We start from the raw sequence: 25,236 nt of genomic DNA on the forward strand, positions 1-25,236 counted from the left end.
AAGCAAGAAGCAGCAGCAAAGGTAGCCAGACTTAGAAAGGAAATGGAATATCATGATAGTTTAGCAGAGGCAGAAGTTATGTTAGCTAAGACAAAAGCAGAGGCAGAAGCAATGTTCTCAAAGAAAAAGAAAGAGAGAGATTTAGCAGTTGCTAGTGCAGGACTTAATGCTCTTAGCTTAGTTGAAGAAGAAGTAAAAATGCTTCCAGGTAATGATGAAAGTGTAGAGAAGCAAAGTTATCTTCAACAATACATAGTCACAAAATGAAATGAAAGCACAAGCAATTGCAAATCAACAAAGTGACAATGCCATGCCTCACAAATATGTTACATTCCATGACCCACAGAAACCTTCTTCTTGCAATAGAGATAATGAATTGATGACAAATGAAGTAGATGGACAAATATTTAGTGAACCTCAGGTGAAATCTCACCCCATTCAAGGTAAAATCTCACCCCATTCATTCAAGGAGGATACAGTGGTAGTCTACAGAACAGTGACACAAGAAATAGAAATCAATGAAGAAAAGAGGGTTAATTTCTTAGTGGTTCCTACTAAAACCAAAGAGATGATTAATCCTTCTCAAGTGAGAGATATGTTTGAACTTGACTTCAGTGATAGAAAGTCAGCTGACACTCCATTATCATATGAAGATAAAAGGTTTATGAGTAAGATGAAAGAAGGAGTACATCAGCTGAAGGATGGCCATTATGAGTTGACCCTTCCTCTTAAAGATGATAACGTCAAGCTTCCAAACAACAAACTATTAGCAGAGCAGAGACTCAAGAAGTTAAGAACTAAACTTGAGAAGGATAATCAACACAGAGGTGATTACAAAGTGTTCATGGATGATATGATTACAAAAGGTTATGCAGAGGTTGTACCGACAAAGGATTTAGTTAGGAATGATGGTAAGGTCTGGTACATTCCACATCATGGAGTCTATCATCCAAGAAAGCCGAAGAAGTTGAGAGTTGTCTTTGACTGTAGTGCAAACTACAGGAACCAATCATTAAACAGTCACCTGTTACAAGGCCCAGACCTTACCAACAAACTTATTGGAGTGTTGTGTAGGTTTAGGCAAGAAAGCATTGCACTTGTATGTGATATAGAAGTAATGTACCATCAAGTGAAGGTTAACCCAGAACACAGAGACATGTTAAGATTCCTTTGGTGGGAAAATGGTGACCTTAATAATGAGATAGCTGAATACAGGATGACAGCTCACCTGTTTGGAGCTACTTCATCTCCAAGTGTAGCCAACTTTGCTCTTAAGAAAGCTGCAGATGACTACGGGTGTGGATCTGATGCAGCCAAGTTTGTAAGAAACAACTTTTATGTTGATGATGGTTTGAAGTCAGTAGCTACAATGGATGAAGCTGTCACTCTTATTCAGCAAAGCAAAGAATTATGTTACAAGGGAGGTTTTAACCTTCATAAGTTCTTGTCAAACAACAAAGCTGTATTAGCTGCAATTTCTCCTCATGAGAGAGCAGATGGAATTAAAAGTTTGGATTTTAGTAAGAATGAAGACACACTGCCTATAGAAAGAACTTTGGGAGTTGAGTGGTGCATAGAATCTGACACATTTCAATTTAGAATAAAGCTGAAAGACAAGCCACTCACCAGGAGAGGCATTCTGTCAACAGTGAGCTCTATATATGATCCATTAGGTCTAGTGTCACCTCTCATACAGACTGGAAAGCAAATTTTACAAGAATTATGTAAGAATGCAGTTGACTGGGATGATGAGGTGCCAGATTATGTCAAACCTAAATGGTTAAAATGGAAAGAAGAGCTGCACAAACTAGATCAGTTAAAGGTACCTAGATGCTACAAACCTGATGACTTTGGGGAAGTAGAAAAGGTTGAACTCCATCACTTTTCAGATGCCTGTCAAGAGGGATATGGCCAGTGCTCATATATTAGATTAATTAGCAAGACTGGCCAAATTCATTGTGCATTAGTAATGGCAAAGTCACGTGTCACACCTCTAAAAACCATAACAATTCCCAGACTAGAACTAGCAGCAGCAGTGGTGTCAGTTAGAATCCATAAACTCTTGAAGGGAGAACTTGAGTATAATAAAGTGGAAGAAGTATTTTGGACAGACAGCAAAGTAGTCCTTGGTTACATTGCAAATGAACCAAAGAGATTCCATGTATATGTTGCAAATAGAGTAGAAACAATAAGAGATCACACTTCACCAGATCAGTGGAAATTTGTAGAGACACAGTATAACCCAGCAGATCATGCATCTAGAGGCATGACAGCAGATGAATTGTGTAATAGCAAGATCTGATGGAATGGCCCAGAATTCCTTTGGCAACATAGCAAAATGGATAGCCATTCCCAGTACAAGGTCATAAATGAGAATGATCCAGAAGTGAAGAAAGTTGTATGCCATGCTGTAGGTACACAACAGCCCACAGATATACTAGAAAGACTTGAGTATTTTCCTGATTGGTTTAAAGCAAAGAGGGCAGTTGCTGTATGCCTCAAGCTTCTGAACAGCTTCAGAGGAAAAGGTGATGGCACTACTAAAGTAAAGGGAAACACATATAAGCCAGTAAATGTAGCAGAAGTGTCAGAAGCTGAAAATGTAATTATAAAACAACTGCAAGCAAAGGCATTCCAGAAGGAGATAGATGTACTGGAATCATCTGCTAACCATAATTCTTTAATTAAAGGAGAAAATGGCAAGGGAACAAAAGTGATAGACAAGACCAGTTCCCTCTATAAGTTAGATCCCTTCATTGACAAAAATGGTATCATGAGAGTAGGAGGAAGATTGAGGCTTTCTAATCTGACAGATGAATCCAAACATCCAGTCATCCTCCCCAAAACATCTCACATAACCCAGCTGATAATATGCCACCATCACAAAAGGACAAATCATCAAGGCAGGGGCATAACTTTAAATGAAATCAGGTCATGTGGATACTGGATAGTAGGAGGATCATCCCTAGTATCAAGGCACATTTCAAAGTGCATTATCTGTCGTAAAGTTAGAAGTACAACACAGGGACAGAAGATGGCAGACCTGCCTATTGACAGACTAGAACCATCACCTCCTTTTACATACTCAGCAGTAGATTTCTTTGGCCCTTACTATATCAAAGAGGGGCGTAAAGAGCTTAAAAGATATGGAGTGCTCTTTACTTGCATGGCATGTAGAGCTGTGCACATAGAGACAGCCAACAGCATGGATACAAGTTCCTTCCTAAGTGCATACCGTCGCTTTGTAGGAAGAAGAGGGCCCGTAAGACAGTTGAGATGTGACCAAGGAACTAACTTTGTAGGAGCCAAATCAGAGTATGAGAAATGCTTAAAAGAATTAAATAACAATAAAGTCAGACAAGAACTCATGAAAGATCAGTGTGACTGGATTGTTTTTAACATGAATGTACCCAATTCCAGTCACATGGGAGGTGTTTGGGAGAGGCAGATACGCACAGTGAGAAATGTACTCTCTGTGTTACTTGATCAGCATAGTACCCAGTTAGATGACCAAGATCTGAGAACCTTCTTAGTTGAAGCGGAAAATATAGTTAATGGTCGTCCCCTAACCGTGGACCATCTTAACTCCCCAGAAAGTCTTACACCGTTGACACCCAGTAATTTGTTAACTATGAAAACAAAGGTAGTACTGCCTCCTCCAAGCATTTTCATTAAGAAGGACCTGTACTGCATAAAGAGATGGCGCAGAGCACAATACCTGGCCAACCAGTTCTGGTCCAGGTGGAAAAAGGAGTATGTGCAATTCCTACAACTTAGAAATAAGTGGACAACACCAAAGAGGAATCTCAGTGTAAATGACATAGTTATCATCAAAGATCAGAATTTAGCAAGGAACCAGTGGAAACTGGGAAGAGTAACAGAAGTATCTCCTGATCATGATGGCCTAGTAAGAAAGGGTAAGGTCCTGGTTTCAGACTGTAATCTCGACAACCAGGGAAGACGCACAAAGGCAAACAGGACCATCATAGAGAGGCCAATACATAGTCTAGTATTGCTGTTAGAAGGTAATGCATAATAATAGACCGGAGCATCCCCGCCAAGGAGCCAGTGTAACAAAACATATTATGTGCTAATCCTAGTTTTAAGGTACATACTAATCTTAATTTAAGGTAAATTGTTACACAATTTAGGGGAGCCATGTTACTGTATGTAAAGCGTATGTACCTCATGTCATTATTCCTCGGCATATATAAGTGAAATGTTCAATAGTTTTCTATTTGCATGAAAACGTGTAATATGTGTAAGTATCAGTATTCAATGCTATATTAAGCACCGAAGCCGATGCTCACTTGTTAGTAGTGTGGGGTTAACCTGCTAGTCGCCTGCGGGCATCACTCACGGCCAAGTCGCGCTCAGACAAAGACGGGCAGGATGGTGACCGAGGTAAATACTTTAATTTTGTAGTTAAAACTGATTGTCATAGTGCCAAGTCAATTGCATGTATTGTTAATGAATATTGTAATATGTTCAAAGTGTTTAATATCAGTGTATAATGTTATTTTGTAAGAAATTGAGACCGAGAACTTGTTCGCAGTTCTTACGGTCATGCCTACCTCATCAATAAATGTCAGAGAGAGAACTGGCTTTCCTCGACCCTACGATGATGGGTGTGATCAGTAAAACAGATCACCTGAGAGCCAATTGATGCCCAGCCGGTGCGGCTACAGTCCTATTGCTTTAATTTCCTGCTTATCTAAAGTTTTTGAATCTATCCTTAACAGGAAGATTCTTAAACATCTATCACTTCACAACCTTCTATCTGATCGCCAGTATGGGTTCCGTCAAGGCCGCTCTACTGGTGATCTTCTGGCTTTCCTTACTGAGTCTTGGTCATCCTCTTTTAGAGATTTTGGTGAAACTTTTGCTGTTGCCTTGGACATATCAAAAGCCTTCGATAGAGTCTGGCACAAAGCTTTGATTTCCAAACTACCCTCCTACGGTTTCTATCCTTCTCTCTGTAACTTCATCTCAAGTTTCCTTTCTGACCGTTCTATTGCTGCTGTGGTAGATGGTCACTGTTCTTCTAAATCTATTAACAGTGGTGTTCCTCAGGGTTCTGTCCTGTCACCCACTCTCTTCTTATTATTCATTAATGATCTAAACCATACTTCTTGTCCTATCCACTCCTATGCTGATGATACCACCCTGCACTTTTCCACGTCTTTTCATAGACATCCATCCCTTCAGGAGGTAAACATATCATGCAGGGAAGCCACAGAACGCCTGACTTCTGATCTTTCTAAAATTTCTGATTGGGGCAGAGCAAACTTGGTATTGTTCAATGCCTCAAAAACTCAATTCCTCCATCTATCAACTCGACACAACCTTCCAGACAACTATCCCCTCTTCTTCAATGACACTCAACTGTCCCTCTCTTCTACACTGAACATCCTCGGTCTGTCCTTTACTTATAATCTGAACTGGAAACTTCACATCTCATCTCTAGCTAAAACAGCTTCTATGAAGCTAGGCATTCTGAGACGTCTCCGCCAGTTTTTCTCACCCCCCCAGCTGCTAACTCTGTAGAAGGGCCTTATCCATCCATGTATGGAGTATGCTTCACATGTCTGGGGGGATTCCACTTATACTGCTCTTCTAGACAGGGTGGAATCAAAAGCTTTTCGTCTCATCAACTCCTCTCCTCTAACTGACTGTCTTCAACCTCTCTCTCACCGCCGCAGTGGTGCATATCTAGCTGTCTTCTACCGCTATTTTCATGCTAACTGCTCTTCTGATCTTGCTAACTGCATGCCTCCCCTCCTTCCGCGGCCTCGCTGCACAAGACTTTCTTCTTTCTCTCACCCCTATTCTGTCCACCTCTCTAACACAAGAGTTAACCAGTATTCTCAATCATTCATCCCTTTCTCTGGTAAACTCTGGAACTCCCTGCCTACTTCTGTATTTCCACCTTCCTACGACTTGAATTCCTTCAAGAGGGAGGTTTCAAGACACTTATCCACCAATTTTTGACCACTGCTTTGACCCTTTTATGGGACTGGCATTTCAGTGGGCATTTTTTTTTTATTAGATTTTTGTTGCCCTTGGCCAGTATCCTTCCTACATAAAAAAAAAAAAAAATATATATATATATATATATATATATATATATATATATATATATATATATATATATATATATATATATATATATATATATAAGATTCTGAGATTAGGATTACCCGACATTTTAGAAAAAATTTTGTGTAACTTTCTAGACAATAAGAAAGCAAAAATTAACACCAGTAATGAATTCAATAACTATATAAGATTATTAAGTGGTGCCCCACAGGGAAGCGTACTATTGCCAACACTACACATTATTTACTAATGATTTACCTCCACCTGAATTCTGATGCTTAGATACACTATATGCTGATGATACCAGGTGTAATGAGACTGAAATGCTTGGTGGCAACTCCAAGCTTTATTCAACAAAATACCAGGCTCTCATATCTGTAACAGATACAGACAAAAATAACTACCGACAATTACACAACACATTAACTCAATATAAACAATTGATGACAATCATGCAACACAGCACGAACACAGTACATAACAGGACAAAACAACATAAATACACACACAAACTCACACATTAACAGAAGGAAACAGCTGGGTCTACACTGGCCCGTGATACCATTGTGACTGACGATACACAGTGCTACCAAACGTGAAAACAGTAACGCCAATCAGTGTTGCCAATGTACAATAATTACCACATTCTCCCCTCCAAGAAAAATTCAACATTAACAAAATGAGTTCCAGGTAGATATCCGAACATATCAGGTTTAATCCCATCCGTAACGATCGGGGGGCTTCGACACACGAGTTGACCTCCTTAACTCAATGGGCCCAGTGGGTGAATGGGAATCATGATTATTATGGGGTTGTACACCTTGGGTTTTGGGTGAACCTGGGGTCTCTATATTTCCTTGTGCTTCATCCTGGTGCACAGGAGTCGTCGGACTCTCAGGACTTGGAGCTAAGTCACGGATAGACACGGTTGACTCGCGGCCATCTGGATATTTGACACTTGCATACATTGGGTTCACATCAACAAGTTCTACCTGATCAGTTAATGGTTTGTGTTTGCTAGACCTAACATGCCGTCGCAATAACACTTGTCCAGGGGTCAAAAGCCATGATGCTAATCCATTTCCAAAACTAGAACGCCGTTGAAACCTGAAGAAACGCTCATGTGGGGTCTCATTGGTTGCAGTACATAAAAGTGATCTTATTGAATGCAAAACCTCTGGAAGCACCATCTCCCAGTGTTGATTCCTCAAACCATGAGATGCAAGTGTTAAACAAACAGCTTTCCAAATAATTCCGTTGTACCTCTCAACCTGGCCATTACCCATTGGGTGATAAGGTGTTGTTTTGCTTGTTGCTACCCCTTTCTGAGAAAGGTACAGCTTCAGTTCTTGAGAAATAAAAGAAGGACCTTGATCTGAATGAATAAAACTTGGCATTCCACAAAGACTGAAGATAGACTCAAGACATTTGATTACTGTTTTTTAATGCATATTTGGACAAGGAAGTGCAAAAGGAAAACGTGAGTATTCGTTAACAACTGTAAGTATGTACTTATTGTTTGTGGTGGAAGGCAAAGGTCCTTTGAAGTCAATGCTAAGGCGTTCCATCGGCTGTGTGGCTTTAATGAGGACCCCTTGTGCTGAACGATGGAATTGTGGTTTTTGCTGTGCACAGACCTTACAAGTAGCACACACCTTTTTCACATCATCTGTTGAGAAGGGAAGGTTCTTAGACCGCACAAAATGCAAAAGCCGAGTTACCCCAGGGTGGCAAAGATTCTCATGGATGTCAGTGAGATTCGACATTGAAGAAACAGAACAACAGTATGCATGAGTCAAGGTATCCGGCGCAACATTCTGTTTCCCAGGACGATACTGTATTGTATAACTGAATGATGCCAGCTCCAGCCTCCACTCTTGTATCTTGTTATTCTTTATCTTGGTTCGCTTTCTGTTGTCTAACATGAACATCACAGAGCGCTGATCAGTAATCAGAGTAAAATGTCGTCTAGCTAAGAAATGATATTTGTTAATCATATTAACAAAGCAATAAATAAGGGTAATGCAGTATTAACACAACTAAGACGATTTAGGAATTTAACATCTAAAATAAAAAACAATAGCAAAAAACCTTATTAATTCCAGTCATGGAGTACCCTTCCATACCAATATACATGGCTTAACTAACCCAGAAAAGAAAAATGCAGACTGTACTGAACAAATCATTAAGATTTATACACTGTAATGAAAAAGAACAACTGAACAAGGAGTATCAGGTTTAGTTGAGAGCAGCCCAAGGGCGCCTCTTATTCTTGCCAAGGAAGCAGCCCTATCCAGAGCTTACATGAGACAGACATACTAAGGCTGGTAGTGTTGTTTGGTGGAGACTGGGAAGGGATTACAGTTAGAAAGGTCAATTGCTTTAAGGCGATGAGTGAGTAATTACCTGCTGTATGCCCCAGCCTACCTCAGTAGCATATGAGTCTCCATAGTAGTCTGTCATGGAGTGTAGTTAAGTATAACACATACAGGGACGTGACTCCTCAGCTGCATGCATGTGCAAGCCAAGTTCTTGTACACTGAGAGGTGAATTACTCTCCTGTGTATTTGTGGGCACTTGTCTGTAGTTGTGTCACTTGTGAGTGCACTTGTTTTTTTTAAATGCTACTGCATCTGGCTCCTGGAGAATGCTTGACCTGCAGAGGACTTAAGTGAATAGCTGAGTGGCCCTGCCAAGGCCTGTCATCCAGGAGGCTGTAAATGACACCACCTGACTAGAGGCTATAATACGCCGTTGGACAGTGGGAGGATTCGATACATGGATGGCAGTCCAGCAGGGTTTTATACCTTGACTATATATGTGCTGTTGTTCGTTATAATTTTTTTTTTCTTTTTTTCTAGATGTGGTTGACGATCCTTTCACAGCTGTGTGATTTAATGGTTGTGGTATTTCCCTTGTCTAAGGGTGGGTAAAACAGACTGACAACTTCATCCATGTAACCTGGTGTTATGACCATTGTTAAGAAGGGTGCATGAGTCAAAAAGTGGACCTTGTAACCCATATGAAGTCCTGCACTCAGTCACACAGGAGGTGACTTGGGGAGAGCTAGTCCGGTTGCAGCAGCTCTGTGAAGGAGCAGGAAATTGTAGTTGTAACACTATATAGTACAGTCTTATTTTTTATCTTTTCATCATCCAGATCGATAGATTTTAGACTTGTAACATGCCATATTTAAGATACTGACAACAATATTACTAAATAATCATGATAAATACTTGTTTTGACCATACAAGATATTTAAAAGTTGATGTAAAATTTCGAAAGTATCATAATGATCAATGTTCTCTGCATCTGCATGTACATGGGATTAAAAAAAGAAAAATATTTTAGCAGTAGCAGCAACATCTGGCAGATTAATTCCAAAAACTTCCCATTCCGAGTGATACAGTTGGCAACGGTGTGGTGCTTCACGCCACAGTTAACTTGTTAACTCCCTTAATAACAACCTAACTTATTATATCATCCATTAAAAACTTGAAACGGAGGATATTAAGAAATTAGAAAGAATCAGAGGGGGACTCAAAGCCAGCATCACTGCCATCACTAAGAATCTTCTAACCTTTGTTCCTTCCATTAATGAGCATAAATTAAAAGCAAAACAAACAACAATATATATATATATATATATATATATATATTGTAACTTCACCACCCCGTGGGCCGTCACACTTACACTTTTAGGGTCCGGTGCTTCCTGCATACGTGACGGTGAACTTACCCTGCGGCGCTCCGTGTTCTCCCCTGGCTCCCCTCAGAAGGCGAGTAGTAAAACACACTTGTGGCTTCTGGCCTTCTATTCTCCGTTGCTCACACTACACAGTAGTCCTATGCTGTAGCTCGGCACCCCGGGCCTCTTGTCGACCCTCGGAAGGCTTCTTGACGCCTCGCTCCAGCTCACAAAGGAACATACAAGTACCGAAGGCAGTGTCGGCGACGCGCGGGCTTTCTTCCCTCACCAGTGTTCTCCCGCCACTCTGTCTCCCAAACTGTTCCGCCACCAATCCCAGGGCTGCTACACGTCACGTGATACTCCCGAGCCCCAGGGTAGGCGGCCGGCGAGGTGACGTAGTGTGACGTCATCCTCCACTTCAGCTGGGACTCAGTCTGGGTATCTTCATGATCTTGCCCTCTCGTGACACTACCCCCTCCTGTAAAGAGACTGAGCGCCCTCGCTCCCCAACTCTCTCTATTCCCTTTAGGTTACAGATACACCCCCAAAAACAAGAAAATAATACTTCAACTTTAGGTATATCAAAAATCAACAAAGAACATAATCCTCACTCCATTTGGGTGGATGCCGCTCCCGTCTGGGTCTCCCTACTACAGGTCCAGCGTCGACATCCGCCAGTGCCCCCTCCAAGGGACACAACTCATCCGCTCCACCTTCCTCCATCACCAGCGGCTCAGGCTCTCTCAGGTCCAGGTCTCCGTCATCCTCCATCACCAGGGGCTCGTCGTCCCCAAGGCCCTTGTCCTTGTCCTCCTCTTCGTCACTGGTCAGGAGAGCAGCTCGCTCTCCCCAGGAGAAGCTTCCAGGGCCATGGTAACCCCAGAGCCTGTCAGCGTGCACCACCAGTGCCCGCTTCCTTGGCCCTTGGCGTATCCTGAAGGTGACGTCCGAGATGACCTTCTCCACCACGTATGGCCCCTCCCAGGGGCTCTGGAGCTTAGGGGACAATCCTTTCTTATGCCGAGGGTTGTGCAGCCACACCTGATCCCCCTCGCTAAAGGGTGGTGCCGTTGCCCGGCGGTCGTACCGGTCCTTCATCGCCTCACCGGACACCTTCAGGTTACCCCTCACCTGATGGTGCACCTCCCGGAGACGGTCCTGTAGGGCTGTAGCGTACTGGGTGATGGTAGTGGGCAGGTCTTCATCCGGCGGCCTGCCAGTCACGAGGTCCACTGGTAGCCGGAGCTCCCGCCCACACATCAGCCGGGCTGGCGTGTAACCGGTCACCTCATGCACGGCGGACCGGTAGGCCAAGAGAAGCAGGGGGATTTTTAAGTCCCAGTCCTCCTGCCCTTCCTGGCAATATTTGGCCAACTCCTGCCCCAACGTGCGGTTGTAGCGTTCCACCATGCCATCCGACTGCGGCCGCAGGGGTGTAGTACGAGTTTTCTTGACGCCCAGCAACTGGCAGCACTCCCGGAATACTGCTGACTCAAACTCCCTGCCCTGGTCAGAGTGCAGCTCGTGCGGCACGCCAAACCGGGCGAAGAACTCGTCCACTAACACACCTGCCACGGTGGCAGCCTCATGGTTTGGCAGCGGATACGCTTCCGGCCATTTAGTGAAGTAGTCCATGGTCACACACACAAAGCAGTTACCTCTCAGTGTCTGAGGGAACGGACCCAGGATGTCCACTGCCACCCTCTCCATAGGTGCCCCAACCTGATACACCTGTAAGGGAGCAACTGTCTTTCTCCCAGGGCCCATCTTCCCACAGCACACGTCACACACTTTGCACCATTCACTAACATCCTTCCGCATGCCTACCCAATAAACCCGCTGCTTTAACCGCCCTAGCGTTTTCCTCACACCGAAGTGACCACTTGCATTTCCACCGTGAGCCTCGCGCACTAAGGCCTCCCTCATATTCACAGGGACAATTGTTTGCCAGAAGGCCACACCGCCGTCACATGACTCCCACCGCCGTTGCAGCACACCGTCACTCACTCGCAACACTGCCCATTGCTGCCACAACGCCTTGGCGGCAGGGCTTAGCGGGGCCACGCTTTCCCATGGCGGTTTTTCTTCGCCTTCTTCCCGCAGTGTCACTATGGGCCCGATATCAGCGTCCTGTCGCTGGGCCTGTTTGAGGTCCTCTCCCCACTCAGTGTCACTGACAAGACCGGCAGCCTTCACGCACACAGGCTCAGTCTCATGGCGTCTACAATGCCTGCAGTCACTGTCGCAAGGACGGCGACTCAAACTGTCAGCATTGCTATGCATTTTTCCAGGCCGGTATTCGATGTTGTAGTCATGCTGCTCCAGCTTGCCAATCCACCTGGCCAGCTGCCCCTCCGGGTTTCTGAGGGTTTTCAGCCACCTCAGAGCAGCATGGTCTGTCCTAATCTTGAATCTGGCCCCGTACAAGTAAGGATGGAAGTGATCAATGGCCAGGATCACTGCCAACAACTCCTTACGAGTGACGCAATAGTTCCTTTCAAGGGCTGAGAACTTCCTGCTGAAGTAGGAGACGACCCACTCTTGTCCGTCTTTCTCCTGGGACAAGACGGCTCCTACTCCCTCAGCACTCGCATCACAATCCAACACGTATGGTTTCATTGGATCCGGGTACGGTAACACAGGGGCGTTAGCGAGAGCCTCTTTCAGAGTTTCAAAGGCACGTTGACAGTCCTCGCTCCAGTGAAAGCATGCCCCTTTACGAGTCAAGTGATGGAGTGGCACCGCAATTTGCGCAAAACCCTTCACAAACCTCCGGTAGTACGTACACAACCCAAGGAACCCGCGCACTTCCGTCACACTGCGCGGCACTGGCCACTCCTTAACTGACTCTACCTTACCAGGGTCTGTTTTCACTCCCTCACTACTCACTATGTGACCCAGAAACGGCACTTCCCTCTGGAACAGGCTACACTTCTTTGGACTGAGTTTCACATTTGCCCCCCTGAACCTGTCCAACACTGTCTTAAGCCTCTCCAGAGCCCCCTTGAACGAATTCCCGTACACTAGCACATCGTCCAAGTACACCAGGGCGCTTTTCCACAGCAACCCATCCAACACACGCTCCATTAGACGCTCAAAGGTGGCCGGGGCATTCACCAGACCAAAACTCATCACTTTAAACTGATACAGTCCCTGCCCATACGAGAAGGCCGTTTTCTCTCTGTCCTCCTCCGCAACCTCAACTTGATGGTAACCTGATTTCAAGTCTAAGGTGGAGAACCACTGGGCCCCCGTGAGCGCGTCAAGCGTGTCATCCACCCTCGGTAGAGGGTAAGAGTCCTTTGTCGTCACCGCGTTAAGGCCCCGATAGTCCACACAACACCTGGTAGACCCATCCTTCTTCTTAACGAGGACAACAGCAGCACTCCAGGGACTAGCCGACTTTTCGATTATCCCTTGCGCGCGCAACTCCTCCACGGCTTTTTCCACTTCCAGCCGACGAGCAGGCGCAATCCGGCGGGGCGGCAACTTAACCGGCCGACTATCCCCTGTGTGAATGCGGTGTTTAACCAGACTGGTCCGGCCCAGGTCATTATCTCCCTGCGAGAAGACATCTGCATACAGAGTCAGCACTTCCTTCACCTCGTCCACCTGTTCCCCAGACAGGCATGCCGAACTCCTCTGCAATAGATCCTGCAGATGAGGTGGAACCCCAGTGCTACTCCCCTGCATGTCCTCGCAATGACCTTCCGGGTCCATAGTCGTCTGTACACCTTCACACTCTTCCGACCCTTGACTTTCCTCCTTCTGTTCCTTACTGAGACGGCAGCGGTGGCTAGCTTCGGGTAGGGACGCAGTATGGGCTCGGTGAGTTTCAATTGAAGCTTCACACTCCTCTGCGTCAACACCGCCCTCCTGTAGCGGCACCACACTACCTCTGACCGACATAGTCATTTCCCCGAAGTCCAGCACCGCCCTGCTCTGCTTCAGGTAGTCTAGGCCGAGCAAGTTCTCCCCGACGTCCGCTACAAAGACGGGAAGATGCTCCTCCGTGCTGCCAACCGCAATCCTGGCATGCACTGGTCCCCTCAGCTGTGTGCAGTGCCCTGTAATACCACACAGTTGTTGCTGGGCCACCGGGGGCTGTCCAGTTGCCACCACCCCGTCCTGCACGAAGGTACGTTCCGCGCCCGAGTCCACAGTGAGGCAGCAAGATTTGCCATCCACTTGCCCGCCCACCTGCACTGTCCGGGCACCCTCGGCGCGGCAACTTAGGCGGACTGGGGTCTCTGGCTCTCTGGCTGGCGCTCGACCCCTTCCACCAGCCTCTTTCCGTTTCCCCCAGCCTCCTTGCTATCCCTGGGAGAGACGAGGGCACACTCTGCCGTCTTGTGCCCCTGACCGCAGTTCCAACAACAGGGTTTGTACTGGTACTGCCCTGCTCTGCCGTTGACAGCCTTTCCGCTACTCGATCCCTGCGGGCAGTACCTCTTGGTGTGCCCCTGCTGCCCGCAAGAGTAGCACTTACCCCTGAACTCACCTAGGGGCGGTGAAGGGCTAGAGTAGGCCTTCTGCACGGCCCCTTTCTTTGCCTTCACTCTCTGCGGGACATAATTCCCGCTGGGTCGCTCCCGCGTCGTCCGGAGAAATGACTCCATCTCCAAGCCCCTCGCCAGGGCCTCCTGAAGGTCCTTGGGGTGTGCCTGCTGGACGTATATCCTCAGTTGTTGGTTATCGATGGCATCAACGAACTGATCCTGCAGGAGAATGGTGATCATCTCCTCACTGGCCTCCGGGTACGCACGCCGCACCAGCACCTCCAAATCCTGCGCCAGGCGTGTCAGGGTCTCCCCCGGGCCTCGTAACCTGGCCCGGAACCTTGTCCTGAACACCTCGGTTTGGTGCTGGTACCCGTACCTCCTCTCCAGTGTCGCCGTCACTTTACTATACGAGCACCGCTGGGCAGCTGGCAGCTGGTTCAAGACTTCTAATGCCGGTCCTTTGAGTGCCCACACCAGCTGCATGGCCATCTCAGGGCGACTCCACTGGCGGGCACTGGCCAAGAGCTCGAACTGTGTCTTATACGCTTCCCAAGACACTGTTCCATCGAACTCCTGTGGCCGGCGCCTCGTCCCGTCCTTCAGCCTCCGTGACGTGGAGCTGGCAGCAGAGGGGTACGACTTTACTGAGGCTAGCGGGGATGGTGGAGGTGATAAGACGTTTACAGGAGAGCGTAGGGGAGACGGTATCACCTTGGCCAATGGAGAAAGGCTGTTTAGGCTTCCGTGACAACTATTATCCTCCTCCCCTTCGTCACTCCCCCCCTCAGTCTCACTAGCACGCCCACTTGACCGGAACAGCGTGCCTTTATGCTGAGAGAGTACAGGAGGCGCCTGTGCCGCCACAACCTCATCCACATATCTCCTCAGTTCACTGGCCGCTTTTTCCACCTCTCCCTTCACCTGATCCTTGGTGAACACTTCACTTAACACCTCGTCTTTAACCCGTGAACACTCCTCCTTCACGAGCCCCATAACCTCCTTAAATACACGGTCTACACTGCTCGTCACCGCTTGCAACTCAGCATGCTGTACCTCTCCCTGCGCCTTCAGGGCACTCATCTCAGCATGCTGTACCTCTCCCTGCGCCTTCAGGGCACTCATAACATCCGCTAGTGTGATTTCTTTCGCCGCCATGCTGACTTAATTACTGTAAGGCACCGTAACTTAACACAACACGCAGCTTACCATGGCAAAACACACTGCACCGTCCGCCCGCCCGCTGCGATCCACAAGTACGTTACCCGTACCACCGCTGCTCGCCTCCCCTGTCCAATACACACGCACACTCGGTAACACACCGCGACGCACACAGTTAGCACTTAACTCATCCCACGATCCTGACACCACTGTAACTTCACCACCCCGTGGGCCGTCACACTTACACTTTTAGGGTCCGGTGCTTCCTGCATACGTGACGGTGAACTTACCCTGCGGCGCTCCGTGTTCTCCCCTGGCTCCCCTCAGAAGGCGAGTAGTAAAACACACTTGTGGCTTCTGGCCCTCTATTCTTCGTTGCTCACACTACACAGTAGTCCTATGCTGTAGCTCGGCACCCCGGGCCTCTTGTCGACCCTCGGAAGGCTTCTTGACGCCTCGCTCCAGCTCACAAAGGAACATACAAGTACCGAAGGCAGTGTCGGCGACGCGCGGGCTTTCTTCCCTCACCAGTGTTCTCCCGCCACTCTGTCTCCCAAACTGTTCCGCCACCAATCCCAGGGCTGCTACACGTCACGTGATACTCCCGAGCCCCAGGGTAGGCGGCCGGCGAGGTGACGTAGTGTGACGTCATCCTCCACTTCAGCTGGGACTCAGTCTGGGTATCTTCATGATCTTGCCCTCTCGTGACAATATATACTAAGATTAATAATAAAAATGAAAAATTTACAATCTCTTCGATCAATCCAATATGCAGGAGGCTATGATAGAGGATATTAAATATAAAGAAGAAATTAATTAAATCTTCTCCAGGTTAAAGGTCACACAAAGTACTTTAAAAAGGGAGACCAAGGAAATCCCCTTCATGCTCCCTAAACTTAATTTATCCTCATTTGATGGCGATCTAACCAAGTGGGTCGAATTTTGGGACCTACATGAATGTTCCATTCATCACAATAATAACCTAACATCAATCCAAAAGCTTACGTACCTGAAGGGCCAGCTGGGAGGAGAGGCAGCACAACTGATTTTAGGTTTCAAACTTGAAGCCTTGAATTATGATCCAGCCATACATCTACTCAAAGACAATTATGGCTAGGAAGACAGGCTCAGGTGTGCCTTGGTGACCAAACTAACCTGAAAAAAAAAAAAAACTAGTTATGAGATCACAAGCCTCAAGCAATTCATGTCAAGATATGAAAGCCTATATAAATCATTGATTGTACACAATATCAGTAGAGAAGAAATCTGCTCTACATTCCTCATAAATTATTGTAGTGCCCCCATCATTTCCAAGTATTATTATTATTATTATTTATTTTTTTTTTAATATCCCGTGGGTGCTATATAAATAGATCCTATTTGTGTAATGATTGCATCAGCCCAGAAAATTAACCCACTTAAATATTCGGCAAGTCAAAATTCATATTGTATGTTTCACGTGAGTTTATCATTCGATTGTGGAGGTTGATTACCACACAATAACTTTTTTGAGTTAACAATTAATGTCTCATCTGACTAGCCGGAAAAACAGATACTAATCACTCCAACAGGAAATTATTAAAAATAACCCTGGAAATGACTAATGTCCCTGCATTTTTTTTTCCACTCTCCTTGATCGATTTCACTAATGGGATAATAGTTCCTAATGTTGTATAACAAGGGAGAGGAGAGAGAAAATTAAAAGTTATGAGGCAAGCTGGGAATCCTGAAGTCGTGGGTGACGTCGCTGGTGTGCCGAAGGGGGACAGAGAAAGCACCTCCATGTGTCTGCTGCTACTCACCACATCTCCTTTTTGCAGTTAAACACTTTGAATTTAGGGTTAAGCATAATGTATGATTATATATATATATATATATATATATATATATATATATATATATATATATATATATATATATATATATATATATATATATATATATATATATATATATATATATATATATATATATATTATATATATGTGTGTGTGTGTGTGTGTGTTAGGGAAAACAGTGACAATAGTTTGGTGGTGAAGAGAAATGTAATAAAGTGATTACAAGCGAGATATGTAATGTATCAGCAGACACAAATTGCCTCCACCCTTGTGTCCCATGACCCTCAACATCTCTCCTTTTTGCAGGTAAACGCATTGAAATCAGGGTTAGGCATGATGTATAATTATATATATATATATATATATATATATATATATATATATATATATATATATATATATATATATATATATATATATATATATATATATATATATATATATATATATATATATGTATGTATTAGGGAAAACTGTGAACATAGTTTAGTGGTGAAGGGAACTAATAAAGTGATTATAAGTGAGATATGTAATACACCGGCAGACCGACAAAGAGCCTTCACCTTTGTGGCCCCGCCTCGCACTGACTCCTTTTTGCAGAATGTAACTGGTAAGATGAGTGTTTTTCTGTAGGTAATTTTAAGTGGGAGTGTCAAGGGAAGAATGCCTGGCAAGGCAGTAGGCAGTGGTGGTCAATTGTGGTTAAGAAAGTACATCAGCCTTTTTAGCCATTTTTGCTAAAATTCATTCAGTCATTTTAAAAGTTTTATTGTGTGTCCTAATATCGACCTTAAGCAGTCCCAATGTGATGGCGATATCTGTTAAAAGAAAAAAAAATCCCCGAAAAATACCTAATTTAGTCCACCTGGCATATACAGAATGACGTAATTATAACAACAAAAATTGCTTTAAATTTCGTATGATTAAAACTAGAATGAATACTTTAGATTTTTTTTTTTTTCATTTTATATGCTTGTGCAATTTTTAGTAAAATTGTAAACTTGCGTTATTAAAAAAAATGAAAATGGGAAAATCTGACTGGAAGATTTGGCAAAGTAGATATTCCGCTCAGACTACGATGTAGAATATCAAATGGTAATAACTTAAAAAAAAAATAATATTAATAATAATAAGGTAATTGGTTAAAAATTAGAGGAGTTATTAAAACGCAGTCAAAAAAAAGTTGCTGTGGAGAAAATGGGGTGCAGAATGAGAGTCTCTACAATGTCATGTTCCAACCCAACAGAAGTTTTAAGGGGAGTAAAAGAGTTCTCTCTGGAGACGGTTTTTTTTTTTTTTTTTTTTTTTTTTTTGTAGTGGACTTTCCATCCTGTTGTTCTTCATTTTGAGGCCCTTGTGAAGGATGGAAGTGTATGGCAGGCCAAAACAGCGATGGAGATTGCTGGTGATGTAACCACTGTTAAACTTCATCATTCCCACACCTACTACGAAGTCAAGCTTTCTTTTTGCAACTCTGAGGTGCTTCGGGAAGTGTAGCCATATGCAGCTGTGGAAGGACTCATTTGGGTTCTGTGTAAGACTCTTATCCGCTGAAATATACAGTAAGTTGAATCAAAGGTATAGTGCTTTATGAATTATAATAGTGTATTTTTATTTATTAATTATTACTATCATTTTTTATGCTAGAAAATGCTTATTTTACCACTAATAAATAAAATCTAAACAAAAATACCTATCATTTGCAGAAACTCCCGATATACTGAGAGGTCTACGATATAAATTTACATATATTAGCCGGAAAAATCCACGATGTACTGAGGGCACAACAGCTGAACCCACGATAGTTGAGGGGTTACTGTATACACTTTATTCACTAATTCCAGCTGCTCAGGTGGGAGGGAAGAATATCTTCATCCCTCAATGGCTTGGTGGTGTTTCACCTTTTGCTACTGCAGCCTAGAAGAATGCATGTGTGAGAAACCTCTTGTGCTTTTCAGCACTTGAACGAGGAGCTGAGGACTAAGCTTGCTGGTGTCAGTGGTTAGTGCGTCTGTTTTGCGCAGATTTTAATCTTTCCAGCTGCGTGCTCTTGCCTCTTCTTATATGAGGCACTTGTTCTTGGCATGATGAGACCAAGGATAAGTGTTCAGAAGTAAGAATAATGAAAAGTGCGATAGAGCAAGGCGCTACACCTTCCTCTTCTTGGAACTCCTCAAGGACACTGGTACTGGTAGGCCTGAGCCCTGAGGCAGTGAAGATACACCAGCTGTTCAGATGGATGCTGTTTTACAAGACGGAAAATTTTAGAAATAAATACAATTTTTGGGGAAAAAAAAAGAAAAATAAAATGTACATGTTTCTTATGCTTCATAGTGGACACTTAAATGCTGCCGCTAAGCAGATGTTCCTTTAAATAACCCCCAGAGGCTTTAAAAATGGCCACGGAACACAAACTCTGAAATATTGCCAGAACATTGTTTGATTTTTTTTTTCTTTTTAGCAAATATTTCATTTCACCATTTTTGACAAAATTGGTCAACACGTACTACCTTAAGGTAGTACGTGTCTGGCACCTGATAGCCTTCCTGAAGGGACATAAGATGACGGGCATGGCAATGCTCTGCTGTGAGTGATGGCCGGACAGTTGGCCATCTTGTTGAACTGTAGCATTGAGAGTTTTCCAAATGAAATATTGTATCGTGGTATCGAGCACGTAGGTCTTGAGAGACGGTCACTGCACCACTTCACGCAAACTTTTGGGCCGCAGGGGGAGACGGGATAATTCTAAATTGAATTTTTTGAAGGCAGGCATACCTATAACTTTGGTGGAAGTGTGTGGTGAAATTTAGGTTTTAAGTTTCTCTGTTTCTGGTTCCCATGAATCAAATTGTGAATCACTGTGGAAAACGATGGAACATTAACTAAATAAATTTAGTTTGTTTTTGTGAGACAAAGTGAGCTGTTTTTCTTTTCTCCCAGTTACACCGAACCCTTTTGTTAAATACGAACTAAGCCTACAAAGTTAATATTCCAAAGAGACATCAGTGCCTGTAAATAAAACCATAGTAATGCTATCATATAATTATCTTAAAGGCTTGTATGTTATGAAGGGTCAGGATAAAAAGTCAAAGGTAAGAAAAGTAATATAAGCTGTCCTAGTTAAAAAGAAAAAAAAAAGGTTTTAAATAGTTTTGAAAAGGATTTATATCCTGGCCCGGCACCACATTACCTTCCAACCCATATAAGAGAAAACGTAAAAAGGGTGCTCAAAGAAAATGTACTAAACAGAGAGGAAACTTTGGATTATTTGAGGAATGAAATATTTACTCATGAAAGTAATCCATCTATTGCTGAGAAGGCGATAGAACATCATACAATAGATAGCTTTAATGTTGGTCAAAATAGTGAAGAAAGGCCTAAAACTCAATGTAAACTGTGCCAGAAACAAAATCATCCATGGTTTAAATGCTGACAATACCAAAATCTTGACTCAAAAGTGAAAAGAGCTCAGCAATTAAGCAATGGATGTCTAGAATCTGGACATGGTAAGAAAGACTGCATGAATTCCAGTATAAAAAAATTGCAAGTTCTGTGAGAAAAAGCACTCCCATGCCATCTGTGTAAAACCTAAAGCAACAAACAAAACAGAGACTGAGGCCAAACCAAGGGAGACCTTAACAGCTCCCACAGAAAGAACTATCTTGCCTAACCTTAATGTTAACCCTCACTGGAAAAGGAGGTAAGATTACTAAATTAAGAGCCTTGTAAGATCAGTGCTCACAAAAGACCTTTGTCCTAAAGTCCTCATTAGTTAAATTGAAATATAAATTGGTTGGCAAAGAAACCCTAAAGCAAAAGAAGTCAACAATATGACAGCTTCTTTATCTTATAAATTTAAAGGAAAAGAATACTCCCTAAGAGCAGTGGTGGTAACTCAAATACCTCAACAGACAGCACATAAAGGACTGAAAAGGGACATAGTTAAGTCAGAACATTCAGATTGCATACTGGCTGATCCAGACATCATGAATGATGGTGATATCTCTCCTAATAGGGGCTGATCATTATAAATTAGTCCACCTTGGATATGAGAAGGCAGGCTTAATAATAGTACTGCCCACAATTTGTGGTTATGTCCTAAGTGGCACTTACAAAACCAAAATTGATAAAAATACCCAGGTGGAAGTGATCTCAGTGCTCAGAGTAGAAGTCAGCCCAGTGTTGGAGAAAATCGATAATCCTGATTATCAACCTCATAAGGAATATCTAAGCAAACTGGGAACTAGATCATATAGGAATGCTATCAAAGATATAATCCAAACTAAAGACACCATCCAACAATTTGAAAAATCCATCACTTATCAACAAACCAATCAATATAATGTCTGCTTACCCTGGAAAGATAACAAGGCTCAACTACCAAGTAATTTCAAATTAGCACTGGGTAGGTTAAGGAGCCTTCAACAATACATCTGTAAAAAAAAATCCAGATTATTGCAACCAATACTTCAAGGTAATCACTGACCAGATAGACAGAGGCTTTACAGAGAGAGAGTGGATTTATGTTTAGACAACCACCATGATTTGGACTATTTATCACATCACAGCATGAAAAAAGAAAGCGTAACCACTCCAGTTAGGATAGTATATGACTGTTCAGTCATATACTATTCCTTATGCCTCAATGACTGCTTATTAACAGATCCAAATCTAGTGCCTGACTTAGCTTAGGTACTGTTAAGATTCAGATGCCAAAAATATGCCTTCACATCAGATATAGAAAAGGTATTCTTAGTGGTGGGACTCAATAAGAAGGATGGAGACTATGGCCAAGAGATCCATTAAATCTTAATTCTCCATTTGACATCTTTAGGTTCAAAGTAGTCCTGTTTGGAGCTATCTATTCACAATAATTATTCAATGCCACCATTTCCCATCACCTAGCTGTCATTCAAGAACAGAAGGACACTATTAAGAACAAAAAAAAGGACTATATATTGACAACCTACAGGGGACAAACAATTCAAAACACCTAGTAGAACAATATTGGCAGACAGATTTTTTTTATAAAACCCATCTATATCTGAGAGAATGGGTAACGAATAGTCCGAGACTACAAGATCAACTTGAGATAATGTCATATCAAAGAAACATGACCAAGTTAAAGTTTTAGGATTAATCTGGAAACCAGGTACAGACACATTTACTTTCAAAATCAGTGACCCTAAAGATCCCATAAGATAACAATAAAAGATCATGTTTAAGTATGTTGTTGTAGGATAGCTATGCAAATATAGTGAGTGCTGGCATCTGTGGGACACGCCATCGCAAGCGGTTCCTGCCAAGGCAGGAGTTAGTTGCCCTGCGCCTCGTTGGCCATGTAGATGTGCGTCCTATACCAAGCTGAATAAAGGGAAACAGCAGCTGGTGTCTTTCTAGCCAAGCCCCCCTACATGGCGCAGTGACCTCGAAGCTACATGCTGTTCATCATGCCATTGCCACGTCGCCTTGGTGCAACTCCGCGAGGCCACCTGAGCCCTGTGGCAGGCCGGCTGTCCCCGTCTCTTGTCACTCAAGCTGTCAACACTCCTGGCCCAGCAGCAGGCCATCACATCACTACAGGCCAGCCTGGTATCGCTTTCTGTCACTAGCCAGCATCCCTCAGGAATTGCTCCTGCTGGGGCCACACCAGAGAAATGCATGCTGGAGATGTCCTTGGCAGCCTTCAGAACGTGGCGGCGCTCAGTGGAGGCATGGCTGTCCCTCTCATGGTGGCCGGATCAGGAAGCCGTGCTCCACATTCGCCCGTTGTGTGGAGCTGACCTGTAGCAGGCCCTGGACGTGAAGTTCACTACGGATCAATGGCAAGCCATGTCTAAGAAAGACACTGGACGCCATCAGTAAGATCGTGTTGTGGGCATCGAATCAGGCAGCGCTGGCCTTTGATGAGTGTCTCACCCCGGATAAGGAAGTGGTTCTCTGAGTAGCACAGAAGGACCAAGCATACCAGCTGTTGGTGGCTAAGGTGCTAGCAGGCGACTGGCATCCCCACAGGGTGCAGGAGATTGAATGCTTGCGGCCTTTCTATGGCGCCAGGGACAGATTGTCACTGTCATGTGGCCTGGTGACCTACACGTATGACCAGGGTCACGTGCATCCCTGACAAGCTGCGCTGTCGAGTAGCGGCAAACCTCCATGCAAGCCATCAGGGGCTGGATTCAATGCTCAGAAGAGCCAGGCAGACGGTGTACTGGCCAGGCTTGGAAGGAGACTTGCAACATCAATGGTCTTCCTGCGACATCTGCAACGCTCAGGCACCTTCACAATCATCCAAGCCGCTGATCCTCATGCCACCCCCTAAGTATCCCTTCCAGCAGACAGTGGTGGACGTCTTCCAGCTGGACGGGAACTCGTACTTGGCATATGCTGACAGGCTAACTGGCTGGCTGGAGGTGGCGCAACTGCCCAATGGTGCAACCTCAAGCAAGATCTTGAACCAGCTGAGGCTCTACTTTGCAAGATCGGGTACGCCAGAGCAAGTCTCGACAGATGGCGGAACTAATTTGGCGAATGAAGAGATGGCAGAGTTCTTTGAGAGATGGAGCATAACTGTGCGTCTCTCCTCCGCTCACTACCCGCAAAGCAACGGGTGTGCAGAAGCTGCAGTAAAATCTGCAAAGAGAATGCTGTGTGGCAACACAGGAGCGAGCAGGAGCCTCAACAATGACAAAGTTTCTCTCGCTCTGCTGCAGCATCTAAATACGCCCCTTCTGTGATATTGATAAGTCCCCAGCTCAGCTGGCAATGGGTCGTCAGCTACAGGATGGTGTCCCTGCTCTCGTGCAAAACTTCGGGATTGCAGAACATCGGGGGTGGATGCTTCGTGAGCAGGAACGGCAAATGTTGAGGCAAAACAGCAAGCTGGAGGATCACACATGTGGGCATTGCCGCTCCAACATTGCCCCTGGCAGCAGGGTATTGGTGCAGAACCAGGCTAGCAAGGTCTGGGACAGGTCAGGTATTGTTGTAGAGGTGAGGGACAACAGGCAGCACCTGGTGAAGTTCGGCGGAAGTGGCTGACTGTCTCTCTGGACACACCTGCACCTGAAACCGCTCACCCAGCCCCGCACCACCTCCAAGGCCACGGGACCCACCACTGGAGCCATCGTCCAGCCATCCCCGCTGTAGGGCAGCCAGGCCTGGATGGCTAAATGTGGAGTGAAAATGGCTTAATGTTAAGTATGAGGACATGTAATTTTGATATGTTGATTAAGATGATTGTTTAGTGCCATTGTCATACCCCTGCAACATCTCCAGGGGAGGGAAGTTGTAGGATAGCTATGCAAATATAGTGAGCGCTGGCATCTGCCTGGCAAACCGCCATCACAAGCGGTTTCCGCCAAGGCGGGAGTTGGTTGCCCCGCGCTTCGCTGGCCACGCAGATGTGCGTCCTGTACCAAGCTGAATAAAGGCAGACAATGGCAGCTGGTGTCTTTCTAGCCAAGCCCCCGTACAGTTGTCAAGACTTATATAATCCATTAGGACTACAACTCCTTGTGACAATCAAGAATATTTTTACAAGGCCCATGGAAACTAAAAACATCATGGGATCAGACATGACCAGATGAACTTTATGATCAATGGCATCTACTCAACAAAGAACTCAAAACAGCAAATAAAATAGAAATCTCTAGAGCAACCATAATACAACAGGGAGTAGACATGCATATTATTAGTGATGCCAGTAGTAAGGTATATGGAACTTGTGCTTACCTTTATAACAGTGGACAAGGAAATCTGATATGTAAAGCAAAGGTTGCTCCACTAAAAAAATCTTACCATTGCTAAATTAGAATTAACTGCTGTCCTGCTGGCTGCTAGGCTAACCACATCATTCATGAGGATTTGGGTAGAGTAGATTCTCCATCTCAGAGCAAACCAATATCAATCCACTCGGTAAGTGGCAGGGTTGAAAAAAAAAAAAATT

At 44.5% G+C, this 25,236-nt stretch overlaps 4 protein-coding genes across 8 annotated transcripts in view; 2 read left to right on the forward strand and 2 right to left on the reverse strand.

The window, feature by feature from the left end:
- The first annotated feature begins 833 nt into the window (after positions 1–833).
- LOC135100436 (uncharacterized) lies at positions 834–6,095 on the forward strand. Of its 2 annotated transcripts, none has more exons than XM_064003309.1 (2): positions 834–4,404; positions 4,556–6,095. In XM_064003309.1, the coding sequence occupies exon 1, from the start codon at positions 2,339–2,341 to the stop codon at positions 4,034–4,036; it is 1,698 nt and encodes a 565-aa protein (XP_063859379.1). In that variant the 5' UTR covers positions 834–2,338; the 3' UTR covers positions 4,037–4,404; positions 4,556–6,095. The 2 variants fall into 2 exon arrangements, with proteins under 2 accessions (XP_063859379.1, XP_063859380.1); XM_064003310.1 differs by having other exon boundaries at positions 4,556–5,590.
- A 7,927-nt stretch (positions 6,096–14,022) lies between these two features.
- On the reverse strand, positions 14,023–16,137 carry LOC135100439 (uncharacterized). Its single transcript, XM_064003324.1, has 2 exons — positions 15,388–16,137; positions 14,023–15,345 (listed from the first exon to the last, which is right to left on the reverse strand). The coding sequence occupies exons 1-2, from the start codon at positions 15,445–15,447 to the stop codon at positions 14,023–14,025; spliced, it is 1,383 nt and encodes a 460-aa protein (XP_063859394.1). The 5' UTR covers positions 15,448–16,137.
- The window catches only part of LOC135100438 (PDZ domain-containing protein 8-like), a 176,566-nt gene continuing 167,128 nt past the window's right edge, over positions 15,799–25,236 (reverse strand). For all 4 annotated transcript variants that reach the window (XM_064003318.1, XM_064003317.1, XM_064003316.1 and 1 more), the window contains 2 exons: positions 16,460–16,605; positions 15,799–16,167 (listed from right to left, as the gene is read on the reverse strand). The gene's annotated coding sequence lies outside the window, so the exon portion shown is untranslated. The remainder of the gene's footprint in view (positions 16,168–16,459; positions 16,606–25,236) is intronic.
- On the forward strand, positions 23,387–24,025 carry LOC135100929 (uncharacterized). Its single transcript, XM_064004548.1, has one exon. It carries the CDS (start codon positions 23,387–23,389, stop codon positions 24,023–24,025), a length of 639 nt encoding a protein of 212 aa, XP_063860618.1.

The sequence above is a fragment of the Scylla paramamosain genome, chromosome 5 (genome assembly GCF_035594125.1).
Source record: "Scylla paramamosain isolate STU-SP2022 chromosome 5, ASM3559412v1, whole genome shotgun sequence".
NCBI lineage: Eukaryota > Metazoa > Arthropoda > Malacostraca > Decapoda > Portunidae > Scylla > Scylla paramamosain.